The following is a 16,401-nucleotide window of genomic DNA, read 5'->3' on the forward strand; positions in this document are numbered from 1 at the left end:
ATGTTCTCTCTATACAAATGTGTTTACTGCAGTTTTAACTGCAGTCTTTGTGTTTAGGGGTTCTTTGTGGGGTTAGGGGGATACGATTAGAGTGCATGTGTGTGGTGTGTGGTGGGGGCAGTTCTGGGAGCACCTGTTGGAGCAGCTAAAAAAAAGCACCCGAGGTGCCCAAAATGGAAATTTCAGTTTTTTTTGTCCCACATACACACTACAATAAGAAATAAGGATCTTTAACATGACTGTAGAGCTGTTTATACTGTAATTGTATTACAGCAGAATCAGTATTCATTAGCTGCTTTGTAGAGATGTCAGTTAACGTCACCGCAGGTAAATGCCAGTATGAGCACACATAGACAGCACTCATTGCTTATGTGGTCATGTTGGTTTAGACAAATAGTTTCTTGAAGATCTTGAATATTTTACCTTGGAAAATGATAATGTTCCATTGACATGGTTAATTAGTATTTATTTTTAGAATTTTTTTTTTTTTTTTTACATTTTTTTTATAGCTGTCATATTTTTCAGAACTTCTTGATGAAGGTAATACACCTTGACACTTGACCTATAAAAGCAGAAGACCTTTTTGATTGGGAAACAGCCTTTTGCAAATTCATATTTCATGGAGAGTCAAGATAACGTGCTCCAGGAGAAGGCTGGATGGGCACACAGTTAAAATATAGAATATGATTCTATACTGTAAGCCTGTGTGATAATGTAAGTATGTATGGATGTTATATGAGTAATAAGTTAATGTTTCGAATTGATTTCAGTTTTTTATTCAGTTGGTTAAAAGCAAAAACAAAAAAGGGTGTAACATATTGTAATTAATTTAAAAAAAAAAACAAACATGTTCTATGATTCAGTGCAAAGTAAAGCCTATTAGTAGAAATCATTCTTTCCACTTTTTACACACTTGTTTAATTAGCTTAATTGTTGATCTCTCTTCCTTTTCCAGCCTTTGGTTGTCCTGCCAGGAAGGTTCAATCGCTACTGATTTATTGACATTCCTCCATGTTTTATTTAAATGTGTGGAACTGTCTGATTCCACTTAATACGGGAGAATTTAGGCATGCACAAACTACTGCCTAGTAGCCAAATCAAGGAAGACAAGCCTGTATATCTATTGCTGCAGTTTGATTTTAAAAAAACAGCCCCCAGGAACTATAGAATTGATGGGATTGTGCGGGATTTGATCTACATGCCCCTGTGATGAACATTTTACAGTTCACATGTCCCATCATTACTCATAGAACATTTCAAATTAACACTCTACTGCTCGAGGTCAGAAGCATTCCAACATTACTAAACAGAGAAATGAAATACGATGACATCTATGATTTCCTGTCACGATGAAGCTTTAAAGTTTTTATGAGTATAACAGGGCCGAATCCTTGCCTGCAAATATAATGTTTGGTTTTGGGCGTTTTTCCGATAAAGATTTATTATTTTGAAGTTTGGCAGGGGTGGGGTTAATTCCATCCCTGCAAATCCACCTGTGGAATGTGGCTGGGTCTTGATTGAATAATTGATCATCAGTCAAGACCCAGCCACATGGTATAAAGGGGAACCAAATACTTTGCTTGAGAGAGATGTTTCCAGCCCTGCCAGTACCCTTTCACAATCACTAATGCAATCGTTTCTGGGTTTGAACCATGAACCATGTTATTGAATGGGCAGATTGCAAGTGAAAAACTGTGTAACAAGTCTCTTCACTATTGTCTTCCTAACACTGACAGTAGTTTTTTTTTTTTCTTGTTTCTTTTGAAATGTAATTTCCACCCAGCAATATGGGAGCAAAGAAATGACACAGCTGTTACATTTTCCAGTAGACTGATCTGACCATTTTTTTTGTACAAGTGATTTGTAACCTTTGGAAGAACTCACATGTGTTGTGCAGCACAGTAAGATTTTTGGTTACATGCAGTGCAAATATCAGTGTGTATGTTTTTGCTTCACAGTGGACATTTTAATTGATTAGCATCCCCAAAGGATGAGTGCCAATAAAACATTTTTTGTGGCCCAGGACAGGTTTAAAAAATACATTTCTGGAAAACTCTCAATATGTATGTCAACTGATAGTTGACAATTTGCCCTTCACAGAAAATAATAATTTGACGTCAATAACTTCTGCAGCATGTACCATGCTTGAAACTTGGCTCTAGGCAACCTGGCTTTAAATTTGAGTCTAATGAGAAACCAGCATAACTTTGAGATGAAGTTTGAAAATGTCCTCTGTGGTTGTCACAGATTATAATTTTTTGGGTTAACTCGTTCCGTTCAAACAGACACTTCGCACAGAAACCAACAGCGTTTTTTTAATGGAGGCCGTTTTCAAATCACAGGTACTGTTTTCCAAATCAAAAACACATCCTCTGCAGTAAACAATCAGATACAGCAAAAACATTTTAGGTTCTTCATTGTCCAATGCAGGTGTACAGTATACTGCAAATGTGAAATCTGATTTGGACATTAAGGTTAGGGTTACGTTAAAGGTCTGGGGTAAAATTATTTATGGTTCGAATTAGCTTGATATGTTGATACTCCTGGAAGTCTGGATGTGGATGTAGGAGGTCCAGACTTCCCCACTCTATACTCAGCAAAAAAGGCATATAACTATTCACTGTCTGTCAGCTAAGAGACAGACTCCTGCTTAGAGGCTTCTTACACAACTCAAAACCCCATGCCTCTTGGGATGTGTTGCCAAGTTTGTTTTACAATTCCCTTGTGGTTTGTTCCACTATAAGTACTTGCAGGTCTGTCAATCCTGGAAAGCAGCTGTGTTTTAGAAGAACATGCAGTGACCAACCTGTTTTGTTATCAGTTACCTTGCTGTGTCTTGCTTTGAGCAGGTATCGCCAATTGATATCTGTGAATAAAAAGGGAGCTGCTGTATAGTGCTTCAGAAGTTGTCAATGGCTGTAATGATGCAAAGCTAGTTATGTCATCTGCCACCACCAACATTTTCTTTGTTTTTGATAACAGAGCACCTTTCATGTGAGGTTTATATATTTATGCTCCCTCGCTGTAAGGCTCTCAGTTATAACACACCTCAGATTTAGTCAGGTGTGTGACGTGTCCCACGGCGCACCCCACCCCCTCCCCCATTTATAACGCTCTTCAGTTATAACGCTCATATCATGTCCCCCCCGAGACCCACGTTATAGCGAGGGAGCACTATAGGGCTCTACATGATTTGCTTAGTTTGCGAGATACAGAATGTAAAGAATGGAAGGACAGATGGATGGAAACCATCATTTTATTTTACCGTGACTCAATTTGAATGCTATAACAGAAGCGAATGAGAACAATGATTAAACTGCTCCTTATCGCAAGTTTATTCTATTACAATTGTCTTACTCTTCTCCTCAAATGTTTGATGGTCAGATTGTCAGGTAAAAATTGCTGTGAAATTGCTTGAAATTTGAGCATATTTCTATCAGCTTTATTGTTCAGAAATGTGTCTGTCAACAAAAAACACTTATTAAAAGTCAGTAACCCCATTGTAAAGATTTTCATTTCCCAAGTGTCTACATTTTAGTTTGATTTTTGCTCTAATCTCTTAACAGCACAGAAAAGAGGGGGAAAAACACAGACACAAATGCAAATTAGGAACCTTGGACTGTCTAAATTACTTAATTTCATGCTTTGTATTTGACAAATCAATGACAACAGCTCTATCTCAAACAGACTTTAGCTACAGTTTTATTATGCAAGGCACTGACAGCAGCAATTACATCATTATAATGGGATTAAAATGCCACCCAGTCAGTTTTTTCCAGGGGGTTAGAAATGGTCAAGTTTCTAAGAACATGTTTATAAGCCAAATAGACTTCCAGCTTCTACAACCATTTTTCCAGACTGTTCCAAGTCATGCACAGTTAACTTTATAATGTAAAATTAATATCTTTCCTCGTGTTTTTTTGCTTAACAACCCATTATTCCTAATGTTGTGCATTGCTTCTTATGTTTCATTTTTGAAAATTTAAAGGACCAACACAGGCATATTAAATATATGGATATAGATATATGTGAGATATAGTTCAGACTTTACATTCAGCAGAATATGAATGACCATGGTCTTCAGTTTTATTTTTGTAATGTCATGCTTGCTTGCCCTCAGTGGCAATTTGACACAGTGAATAAACTCAAATGTCATAAGATCCCAACCTCTTTTTTGTTTTCTCACCAGTAATGTGTGTTGTAACATGACTTTGGAGGACCATCTTAGCAGCCTGTGCTGTATTATGCTCACTGGATAAAGTCCTGTGGTTAGATCAAAGTTCCCTTTAAAACTAAGAAATGGCTGATGGTTGGTAGAGGTGTAAATTTGAAGGCAAGACACAGCGCTTTTAAATACAATGAATTATTAATCGTTGATAAGGAGTATATAAGCTTTGAGAAATGCATCTCCATGTACCGGGGGCGAGGATGCAGGACAGGCTAATGCATCTGCCTTTCATGCGTTTCATCTGTGGAGGCCCTTGTCAAGTCCAGCTCTTCTTAAGTAAAATGAGTTTGGTGGTTTCAGCTTTGCTCCTAGTGGATATTAGTCCACATCATTAAGCAACCACCACATGACACAACTGGCACCATGTCACCATGTCAAACAAGACTGCTGCAGGAATGAAGGGCAGGAGGTGTTTAGAGCAGGATTGAGATGTGCTGGCTGAGCTCTACATAGAAGCTCTAATTGCCCCTTCCTGTACACTGCTGACTATATGTACTGTATATCGTACTGTTTAAAAAAAATAAAATCTAATTCTACGTAATATTGATATACCACTTGATCTGTATTTTCTATTTTAGCCTTGCTGTAAAATGCTATAAGGACTCCCCAGATCATGTTGGGTTCTGTAGTTTAAACACTAACGTGGTGTTTGTTATGCTCCATTTTAAATTGGAATGATTACCCTTAATTAGTTCCCAAAGCTTATGCTTTCAAGAGCTAGTGATACAGATGAATATTGTATTTCAGTTTTAATAAATGCTACTATGTCTGGGACCCCCTTTTGAACATGATTTACAAACACCACCAAAATTTGATTAATCTTAATGTATTTTCAGTCCAGTCAAAGGTTTTTATGCATTACTTGCTTGGGGTAGTAATTTATTTTTTCAACCACTGTTACATTGTAACATTGTATTGATTAATTATTTCAATGACTCAGGTAGTTTACAGTGCTCTACAGTCAGATCAGAACATTAAATGACATTAAAATAAATAACCTTTTTCTCATAGGAATTGTTGCTGAATTGAATCCTTGCTATGTTGATCAAAGCAATACTAGACATACATTTGCTTGCACACATATAATAACCACACTCTTCAGGATCCGAGCTTCGATAAATCACGAGTGACACGCTGCATTGGGAGCGACGAATCACAGTACAATGCGCTTACAAAGGCATTGCTTTCACTCTTTTTTAATTTTAACAAGATGCCTAAAAACGAAATATTAGTCAATTATTCTCAATGCATTTTAACACATTAGATAACATTAGCTAATTAAATGTAGTCGTTATAAAAGTAGGAGTAAAAATGGTCAGATTTAATAAGGGGGTGTTGTGTTACAAAAAGCGTTAATGATTTAGCTCACATATTGTAATGAAATTTCAATTGCAGAATCTAATGGTTGGTGTAATGCTCTCTAATTGCAATCCAACCCTGTATAGCACAGGTATGATACAAGGACGGCATAAACTGGTGAACAGTTTAAATTATATGTTAATTTTCCACTTAGGGTATGCAGCATTGATAATGTAATGGCCACAAATCCTTCAATCAAAATGACCATACCATTAAAATTCATACACGTTAGCTCTGATTGCATTATCCTACAGTTGTTAATAACCGATAATAAGTTTGCACTTACACACCATACTGAATGGCTAATAAGATATGGTACCTCAGTTTCAGTCCTTCAGTACCAGTACATTTTTCTTGTGGTTTTTGCAGGGTCTTTAAATGCAAGCTCTGTAAATCCATACCCCACTGTTAATTAAATTGACAGCGTCCAAGGCAGTCTGCAAGGCTGCTTCTTGCAAGTTGTCGATTTTGACCTACTGTCATTCCTGCAGCCCTTGATCACCATGGCTTCACAGATTTCTTCCTTTTTTGCAGTAATGTAAACAGCTCTGGTGTTTTGAAATATGCAGCAGGGGATGTGGGATTTAGCTTTAATCTACTGAAGTCAGATTTTCCCGGTTTGTAACAGAGAAAACATAATGCTGCCAGGCAATGTCTTGGAGGACAGACAAGCAAAACAATGACAGAGGACCCTGTTTGGATGTGCAAAAGGCACATCTTCTGAGAGAAATAAAAACAATAATGATTGTATGAAACTAACAAGAAAAACCCTGACAAATTAAGGCTTGATTTTCAAAACTCTGCAGGTTGATTTGAAGTACATTTACTCAAAACTATCCATTGCATTTGTTTGAACTTAAATTTCATTTTTTTGTTTTGCTCAATGAGCAATTAATAATAAAGAGGGATATTTAGTTTCTTCTTCAAAAACTATTATGGAACATTTTAACATATTCCCTTTTCAGAAACTTGTTTGGTTGATAACAGACCAGATCTAAAGAAAATTTAATTGTGGGCTTTCAAGTTTTTCCTGGACAGTCACCCTCAAATTTGAAAAACGAAGTATTTTTTTCAGCTAGTGGAAATTCATCCTTACCAGCACAAACTAGACACACCTGTCCCATCGGTCTTATAGCTTCTCGATGCCCTTGGCTTCAAAGATCTATACATGAGACTGAAAGAACTACAGAGAAACACTGCCAATAGAAATTTGGCAGAGTAGAACTGCGGTGGATTACACTAATGGGGGCAAGACTCGGTGGGGTATGTGCTTCTTCTGGTCATACGATTTAATTTGTGATAGCAAATATTTGAATGGTGTTCAGCCCCAATTATTTGTATGAAACACTGTAACTAGAATACTAATTCACATTAAGTACAGTACACTTGCTTACCTCTAGCTGCAGCTCATTTGTGCATTGATTTTACAATTGCGCTGCTAATTGTGGAGTATACATGACTCACTGCACAGTACGTGCATTTAACCTGAACTGAATAAGTGAAAGTACACCACCAGTGATGTCATTTCATTGTAATTACAGTAATATAACCAAAGGAATGCCTGCAGTTTGACTGAATTACCATGAATATCAATCTTCATTAAAAAAAAAAAAAAAAAAAAAAAACTCTGAATAGGGCTTCAGCAGAAACATCTTAAATGTTATAATTGGTATTCCCAGTCTACACAGTTATGAACAAAGTGAATCAATAATCCCATAGCTATAACATTCATAAATTGTTAATCTGCCTTTATTGCACCATTGACAGAGATGAACTGAGCATTTAACAGCACTCCAACACTGCTTCTTTAAGCTCGTTCACATTAGAAGATAGCTGAATTATTTTAGGAACTATTTGGATTCTGTTTCTATGGCAACATTGCACTGGGGAACTGTGTCTTAATTCAGTGTATCTGTCAGTCAACGCGACTGTGGAAGCTAAGAATAAACATCCCAAGTCTTTCTGCAGCAGAAGTGAATACTGGAACATTGCATAACTGTCTAAGTAAAAAATACATGTGCTAGGCAAAGTAGACAGCTTTACTGATTTGTGAGGGTTTCTTGCCAAAACAGAGTTTGAACTAATGCCCTAGCAATACTTACTGCATCTGAATAAGCCTAATAAACCCCATAAAGCTGGTTTTGATTGTGAAATATTAAAACATCAGAAATATCTCTTTAGCCAAATACAGGAGATCTAAACAGCATCAGATCAAAATACTGCTGCCACTTAAAATATAACCCTTTATGTACCAAGGTTTTGAAACCAACATCTCCAGCAGTGCATGTGAGTGATATACCATCAGTGCTGGTGCTCACTTTAATCTACCAGAGAAAGGACTCTTAAGCTAACATTAACACTCAAGTGCTGTTACTGAATATTATTTTGGTATTTTGGTATTAAAGTATTTTTAGGTGCAGGAGTGGTAAAAATACCACTTCTCTTTCCTTCCAGATGGCTTGAATTTTAGATGCATTTGACTACAGGCATATTTTTGGAGCGAAGGGGTATTGATCTGAAGTACGGCAGATCTCAACACTGCCACTGTTTTAATAATTAATAAGGGCCCAATGGTTATCGAGATCAAACATGTATACAGTGTATTACTTCTGTTAAAAAAAAAAAAAATGAGATCAATCAGACCCCAAAGTCTAGAGTTAACCTCTTCAGACATCTTATAGAAATAATGGCTGACGTATTTCTGTTGGCATTCGAATCTTGCAAACCGCCTGCCCTGATCCGTATATAAATGCAGAATTTTTTTATTTTTTTTTGCAGCTCTCCTGTATGCAACTATTTTCGGAAATGTCACCACCATCTTCCAGCAGATGTATGCCAACACCAACCGCTACCACGAGATGCTGAACAACGTGCGAGACTTCCTCAAGCTCTACCAGGTCCCCAAGGGCCTCAGTGAGCGTGTCATGGATTACATTGTGTCCACATGGTCCATGTCAAAAGGCATTGACACTGAAAAGGTAGGAAGTGCTTATCTGTTGTTGCAGTGCATGTTAACATCGCCGCTGTGACCATGTTTAGATGTAGCTGCATATCAGCTGTTTCTTAATACATGTTTCTGGTAAAGGTGTGGAGTCATGCAGACAAGGGTGTTATGTTCCCTTCATGGCTCTAAAGAAAATGTTACTGGACAAGGGTGTTAGCAATCTAGTTTGCTGTTTTTCTGCTTAATTGACCCACACCCTGTAAGTAACACATTGCAAGACAAAAAAGTACAGCAAACACTGACAGTTCTGAATCTCTGCAGCCTGAAAAGAAGCCATTATTGTCCTGGGTAGGTCCCCATACCTATGTAATGCTTATATTCCCAATGTCAGATATATTGGACACTGGGCAGCAAAGGGTTAACAAGGGTTAATACTGTTAAATAATATACATTTAAAAAAAAAATATTGGGAACAGGTTTTGCATTTAAACTAAACATAAAATATTCTCCAAATCCTTATTATCTATAATCTATAGCTAAAGAATGTGACAGGTTAATGTATTGAATTAGCATGCGAATGGAGGAACATCTGTAACTGAAGTGAGTTTCAGAAGTGTTTTGTTCTCCAGAACTGCAGCTCTGTGTCTGAGCTCATTGTGTTCCTCTCAGAATGGATGCTGACTGATTATAATTCCTGGTGAATTATATTCCTGGTTAGAAAGATACAATAATATCCAGCAGCAATCTTATGGTTGATTTAGTAAAACACAAATGATATTTAGGCATACCAATATACACCATATTGAGCTAATATTTATTGTATTATATCTTATTGTACGTTTTGTACAATATCATTTTTTTTTTAGTATTCGGCCAGCAGTGCACCTCTAACGTTTTTTACATGGAATAACTAAATTATAGGAACTAAAACTGTTTGGATGGGGATTTCGACAACTTCCAAAATAAAGAACATAAAAATGTGTGATAATTGAGTCACTTGATGATTGGAAAGATAAAAAACTACTCAAGTGTGTCTGAGGGGAAACAGTCAACCCAGCTTTCAATAGCTGCTGATTAATGATCTTAGTCACTTCAATCTCTAATATGTTTTAAACCATCTGCTTTCTGCAAACTACTGTCTGCTGGGTGCAGGATTGTATGTACCTATTTTTACATTATTGTAACCTACAAAATCTGACAGTCCATGAAAAATGGATCCATTACTGCCCCCTTCATACAAGAGACAAGCCATTATACCTGAAACAGGGAGGAGGCAAGACACTGTCTTCAGGCATATTCAATTACAGCACACCACCCCCATCGGCAGACTCTTCATAATGTCACTGAGCTTGTACTATTCTGCTTGGGCTGTCAGCAAGCCTCCGTCTTCCAGAATCCCTCCTCACCAACTGATCAAAAATACACAAGGCTGGTTTGTACAGTTATGAGCAATTTAAGAAAGCAAAAGCAGAAGTGCTTGCTTGATTTCCACTATTTTAAACACATGGTTAGCAAGCTGATACATTGCAGAGTGAAGGTTTTATATCAGCTCAAGGTAAAGCTGTATGAAACTATAATGTGCAGCTGTGGCCAAAAGTTTTGGATCACCTAGACTTTAAGGATTGAGACATAATTTAAAAAAAAAAAAGAAAAAAAAACGATTAGAACATAATTTAGAGCTTTTATTTAACATCATGTAATTAAAGAAACTACAAAATGATATTGCAAAAGTCTACAAGAAGCCATAGTAGTGCAGTATTTCATTTTAGATTTTGAAATGTTACATTTTTCAATTTGTGTCAGTTTTTTGTTAAGTATATGGAAAACTACAAAGTGGTATGTAATTCAATGTGTTAACCTAACATTATTCAGTAGGTGGCATTAGACTTTATGAAGCAAAATGTGTTAATTCTATAGTGTGATGCAAACCCTTTGTCTATAGCGGTACACACATTTTGACTATATAAGACAAACATTTCAACAAGAAGACTTCATCTTCCATCTCCCATTTTCATGTTCTGGTGACATTGTAATGCTATGAAAATGTGCATTTGATTTTAAGAGACAGTGATAGCAAACTAATAAAAAAAAAAAAAGTATCACACACAGGATTTTAGAAAGTTTACAACCTATTGTCCTGCTCTCCACCTTGCAGGTTCTCTCCATCTGCCCAAAAGACATGAGGGCCGATATCTGTGTGCACTTGAACCGGGAAGTCTTCAATGAGCACCCTGCCTTCCGGCTGGCCAGCGACGGCTGCCTCCGCTCCCTGGCCGTTGAGTTCCAGACCACCCACTGCGCCCCGGGTGACCTCATCTATCACTCTGGCGAGAGCCTTGATTCGCTGTGCTTCGTGGTCTCGGGGTCACTGGAGGTCATTCAAGACGACGAGGTTATAGCTATTCTCGGTAAGGGTGAACTTAGGCTGCATTTTAACAGGAGACCCGAATATCTTTCCATTTGAACTTGAGTCAAGCAGCTCAGATAGTCAAAGATAGCGCTTGGTTTTCCAATATGCATTGATTGGTTCCTAGTAAACAGATACAAGTTCAAGTGAATTATTAGCAGAAGATTTTGATATTCTTTACTCTTTACAGTGGGAACATGTTTGCAGTTATATTGACAATACTCTCTGCCAATAGATTTTAGAGCTTCCAAAACAAAAACCATCCAAGAACTGCTAACCTGACCATGCCTGCACATGTTTTAAACTGCTCAGAGCTCATCCCTTATCATAATGCTCATAAGGCTGTTTTCAGGGATTAATTGAGGTGAGTTAAGTGCTATTTAACCAAGAGTTATTTTGCTACACAGTGATAATTACCTTATGTACATATTTGTAATGCTGTGAAAAGGATTTTGCTGTAGCTGGAAATGTAATAAAAGTAAATTGGATTGAAATGAATTCGGCAGATGCCCTAGCCATAACCAGTTTGTTATGTATTCCTCTATATAGTACTGCATGTACTTCATTTTATTTTGTCTTGTTGGCCCTGCAGCCTCATTAACGATGTGTACACAAATGCCACCATCACACAGAATAATCGGATTAATGCTTAAATGTGTTGCTTATTCTGCCTTTGCAATCACTCGCAAGAGCCGTGAGCACCGAGCTAGAGTTTTCGCTCCCCAAAGCATTTTTAATCCATTATTATTAATAACAGCCTCAGGGATCCCACGGTATGAACAAAACAGATTTTCTTTGCATGGAGGGAAAGGAAATACTGAAGAACTGCCTTGCAGTGTTATATGTACTATCGAAATGTATCTAATCACTTAGACGTTTTTCCATCCCCATAGGATATGTTAGGTGAAAGATAACCAAGATACTGCTGGACTTTGTTGGGTGTAAATTATAGCCTTTTGCCTTCTAGACTTAATATGAGATGCTTTTCCTCCCACGGCAAACCATATACAGTACTCTATACCTCTGCTAACTTGTCAGAGCGGTTGCCTACACATCAAGGGATCATGGATTCAAAACTCACCACTGCACTTGCTTACACTTAATGTATATAGTAGAACATGTCAATTAGAGGTTCCTGAGGCTGATTATTGCGCCTCTGCTTCTGTGGAAGGAGTAAGTGCCAACATGAGATATCTCTCCTAGCTCGGTTAATGGAGCTGCTGTTTTAGTTTGCTTACCTTCCATGCCTTTTGCATTTTCCAAACCTGCAAATTAACGTCTTGTAAATGGTAGATGGTGAAGGCTGGATTGAACGCCCCTATCATATCATTAGTCTGTGTGTATTTTTTAGCAACTGTTCTCCAAGGAAATTGTTCTGTCCTGTATGTTAAACCTGCCATAGAGTACACAAGCACTCAACAGTATTGCATAAAGCTAGCTAACTAAACAAGCTGGAGTCTCTGGCTCAGAGTCTGAAAGTATAAACTCAGGTTCCAAATTTCAAATGTCCTTTTAAGAAAGCTAGTTTGATTTTGTGTAATATTTTCTTTGTATTACTATTATAAATTAAGAATTAACCAACATATAATATGTGTACACCCCCCCTGCCTTTTTTTTCTGCTGCAACTATTTACTACAACTTTGTCATCAGCACTTAATCATTTTAATTGTATTTCCTGATTGTTGTGCACTTAGAGGTTTCATTATGGTGTAAATGCATCAACTTAGCCTTTTAATGAAGCAGACTGGTAATTTGTTGTCCATTTGGTAAAGGAGACATTATGTTGGAGCTGAAAAAAACATTCTATGGTCTCTTGAGCAGATGTGAAGATTATTCCCTTCCGATTTTCCTTTCTGCTGCAATGGGATTCATAAATAAGACATAATTATAGCAAATTGTAAAATTCTACAGAAATGCATAACCACGTTCGTAACTTTAGGCATGTAATAATATTTCTCAAGGGCATACAGTACAAAACATATTTAGCTATTAGCAGGACACTAAGATGACTAGTAATTGTAGTTTGATTGCTGCCCACATATACCTGTCATATTCTGGTCAATTTCTGCCAGTTCCCAGGGGTAGAAGAATTGTGGGCTCAGCTGTAAATTCTTCTTCAAAATCGACCTTGTTTTTTTTTCAGTTCATTTCAGGAGGCCAATTGCATTTACAATGTAAAATGGGTTAAAGAGGGATTCAGTATTTTAATCATGGCTCAGATTGGGAACAGTGATGGCTAATGATAGGAGATTTCTGACAGACCATGATATCCTTGTACACCTGAAGTATTTTGCAATACCAAGGTAAAAGCTGTCTGATTTTGGGGCCTTTTTAAAAAAAAAAAAAACTTTTCTATCAAGAAACCACTCAAACAAACAAATTAAATGCTTCTATATGCTAAGTTTCTCGCTTTTTGCAATAATATTTAACCCGATTTGTTTTATCTTCAGAAGAATGGAAAACATTTCAACTATTTTGCCTGTAGTAAACCGCTGAAAAGAGAAAAATGCTGCATTTTTTCTCTGAAGAATATATAGCAAAGATCCATTGTCATACAGGCATGGTGTGCTGAGAGCTTCACTCCAGAGCTCTGTGATAACATTTCAATCCTGACCTGAACATCCCTGCACTGCAATGTATTGTGTTCTGATTTTGGGATGTACCTTAACGTCCTTTTGAAGACGACCAGACTAGCTGTGCCCTGGGCCTATTGGAGATATAGGGGATGTGCATTATACCTCACTTTCTACATTAGAAAAAAAGAGATGTTTTAATCATGGTATACATTTGTGCTTTATTTCCTGTAAATTATTTAAAAAAAACAGAATTAGCGCATGCAACGTTTTTCATTGCATCCTTGAAATAGTAATTGAATTGATCAATTATCATATAGAAAGAGCTGTGGTAAACTCAAGACTGCCAGGGCCATAAGATAGATTAGAAATAAGTGACACAAGCCTGGAGCCATGGGGGAATGACAGCTGCAGTAAGCATTGATCTCATTGATCCCAGCACCGTCATATCCACTTGCTTTTGATTTTTCAAGCATGATCCACATTGTGATAAACAGACACTTTAGGGAGCCAGCACCAGCCAACTGCGCATTTTTAAACAGAGCAAAAGTGCTACAGTAGTGGAATTATGAGACCTAAATGTGCTGATATATCCCTGTGTCAAAGGTAGTACAGTATGGAGCACAAGGACTCACAATACCATTGAAAACACTGGATGTGTGAAGGTGCACTCTTGTAGAGATATACTTTTATGGTTTGTACAGTTTATTATAGCTGAGATAGTTGTATGTGTATTATGAGAAATCACTGTCATTATAGTTTAGGTTTTATCTGTATTGGTTCAGCAACTATGACTTCAAATTCATTGCAGCTATATTATGCTCGCCATACATTGACTGAAGACCCTAATAAAAATATTATACCCTCATATGCATGGATTGATTAACCCAGATTGCTAAGGAAATTAGCAGCTGGTTTTGCACAGACTACTCAAACAAGACCTCTACATTCTAATCAGACTTTAGACTTGAGGTACAGTAGAAGCCCAACGTTGTTAATCAATGAGCCCCGATAAACCCTGAGCTCTAATGTGCTGTACAATAAATATATATATATATATATATATATATATATATATATATATATATATATATATATATATATATATATTTTCAAAACTAGAAACTAAAATTCAAGGAAGTATGCCCTATCTGGTTGTAACAAAAGCATGGCCTGCTTTGGTACCTGGTGTACAATATGTTAGTCTGCTGGTGTGCAAGCTGCTATAGAACCAGTTGGAGCCTGTTAAGTATGCATAGTAAGGTGGTAATTATGTGTAAGTGCACATGTGTTTACCATGTAAATACATAGTAATTAGAGACACAATGTAAAGTGTTACCAAATTTGCTTAGTTTTCAGCAGATTACTACTGCCATCCACAGTGCCTATTTTGACTGGTCCTTTGTGGGCATCATCCTTTGCCAGTCTGTGCCCACACCAGCCAAATTAAAAATAATTACATTAGTTCCACATTACCAAATTAATGTTGTTATCCTAACAGTGATAATCTGGCCATGTCTTCATCTGTTGTGCCCAAAAATTATTTGTAATTTCTGGAGAATGCTGACGTGAAGCAGATCTAGCAATTATGGCTTTCAATTTAATAGCTTTGAACAAGATCCAGCAAGACTTAAATAACTGCAGCACATTAAAAAATCCTGTCCTCAGATTTTTTTGTTAAAAGTGTAATAGTGATTTGCAGGGCTCAGCAGGTAACCATGCAGTACCTGTCATGTGTCAACCAAATGTGCACAGTATGTTAGAGCAAAGCTGATCAAACCTTTGTCAGGAAGCACAAAGGTTGACTGGAAGTTGTTTTTATTATTCTCGGAATGTTTGGCTTTGTACTTGCTTTAAAAAAAGTCTGGCACGGCCTATTGCAAATGTAAAACGAGGCCCATTGCCCAGTTAATATTTTCCTTCTGATGATTTTCACTTGCAGGTAAGGGGGACGTATTTGGGGATGTGTTCTGGAAAGAAACCACTTTAGCTCATGCCTGTGCCAACGTGAGGGCGCTGACTTACTGCGACCTGCACATTATCAAGCGGGATGCCTTGCTCAAGGTGCTGGAGTTCTACACTGCCTTCGCCAACTCCTTCTCACGCAACCTCATTCTCACCTGCAGCTTGCGGAAGAGGGTGAGTTTAGACAGTTCCCTTGGCACACATACTGCAGTGCTGTATTACGATCGAAGGCTTTATTTCATTAACTCTTACTATGGGTTTGTATGAGGCTTAGTTTGAGTTCTGATGCTCCATTACTTTAAGCATTTCCAGTATCTTCAAGTAAATATTTTTTTGTCATTTATAAAAAGTATTGCTGGCAGCAGTGTATGCACCTGCCAGAAAAACAAATGCATACTTCTGTGATGACTATACCATAAATTAGTCATTTTGACAGACGTCCATAAAAGACAAAAGTAAAAGAAAATGTTTTTTTGTTCTGCCACACATATTTTTGTATTGAGAGCCCAATTTGATGTGTAACAGAAGATAGCACAGATGAAAACTTTCCAAAATGTGTTTAGTTCATCTGAGGAACTAAGAAGAAACCATCTGAGTGTAAACTATTCCCATGGGGATTGCACTTTTAAAAAAATCTGGGGAAAATGAAATTAAAGGTACATCAGTTAAGAATGATATCATAAATAATTAAAGATAGACACTTGAGCTCTTCTTCTTTAGGGTTAGTTTTCACACTGCATATTTTTGGCCCAAAGTTTTGCATCCCCCGCCCCCCCCCCCCCCCCCCCCCCCCCCCCCCCCCCCCCCCCCCCCCCCCCCCCCCCCCCCCCCCCCCATAACACATTTTGATTCATCAAGTCGAGTTAAACCTGCTGAATAATGATACTTTAACATATTGAATTACACACCGCTTTGTAGTTTTCC

General features: G+C 37.4%; 1 protein-coding gene across 1 annotated transcript in view; it reads left to right on the top strand.

The window, feature by feature from the left end:
• Positions 1-16,401, top strand: part of LOC121324033 (potassium voltage-gated channel subfamily H member 5) — a 69,805-nt gene that overhangs the window by 39,321 nt on the left and 14,083 nt on the right. The window contains exons 8-10 of the mRNA XM_041265421.1: positions 8,366-8,565; positions 10,687-10,939; positions 15,455-15,651. Coding sequence (XP_041121355.1) covers positions 8,366-8,565; positions 10,687-10,939; positions 15,455-15,651 — 650 coding nt within the window. The remainder of the gene's footprint in view (positions 1-8,365; positions 8,566-10,686; positions 10,940-15,454; positions 15,652-16,401) is intronic.

Source organism: Polyodon spathula, chromosome 12, assembly GCF_017654505.1.
Source record: "Polyodon spathula isolate WHYD16114869_AA chromosome 12, ASM1765450v1, whole genome shotgun sequence".
Lineage (NCBI taxonomy): Eukaryota > Metazoa > Chordata > Actinopteri > Acipenseriformes > Polyodontidae > Polyodon > Polyodon spathula.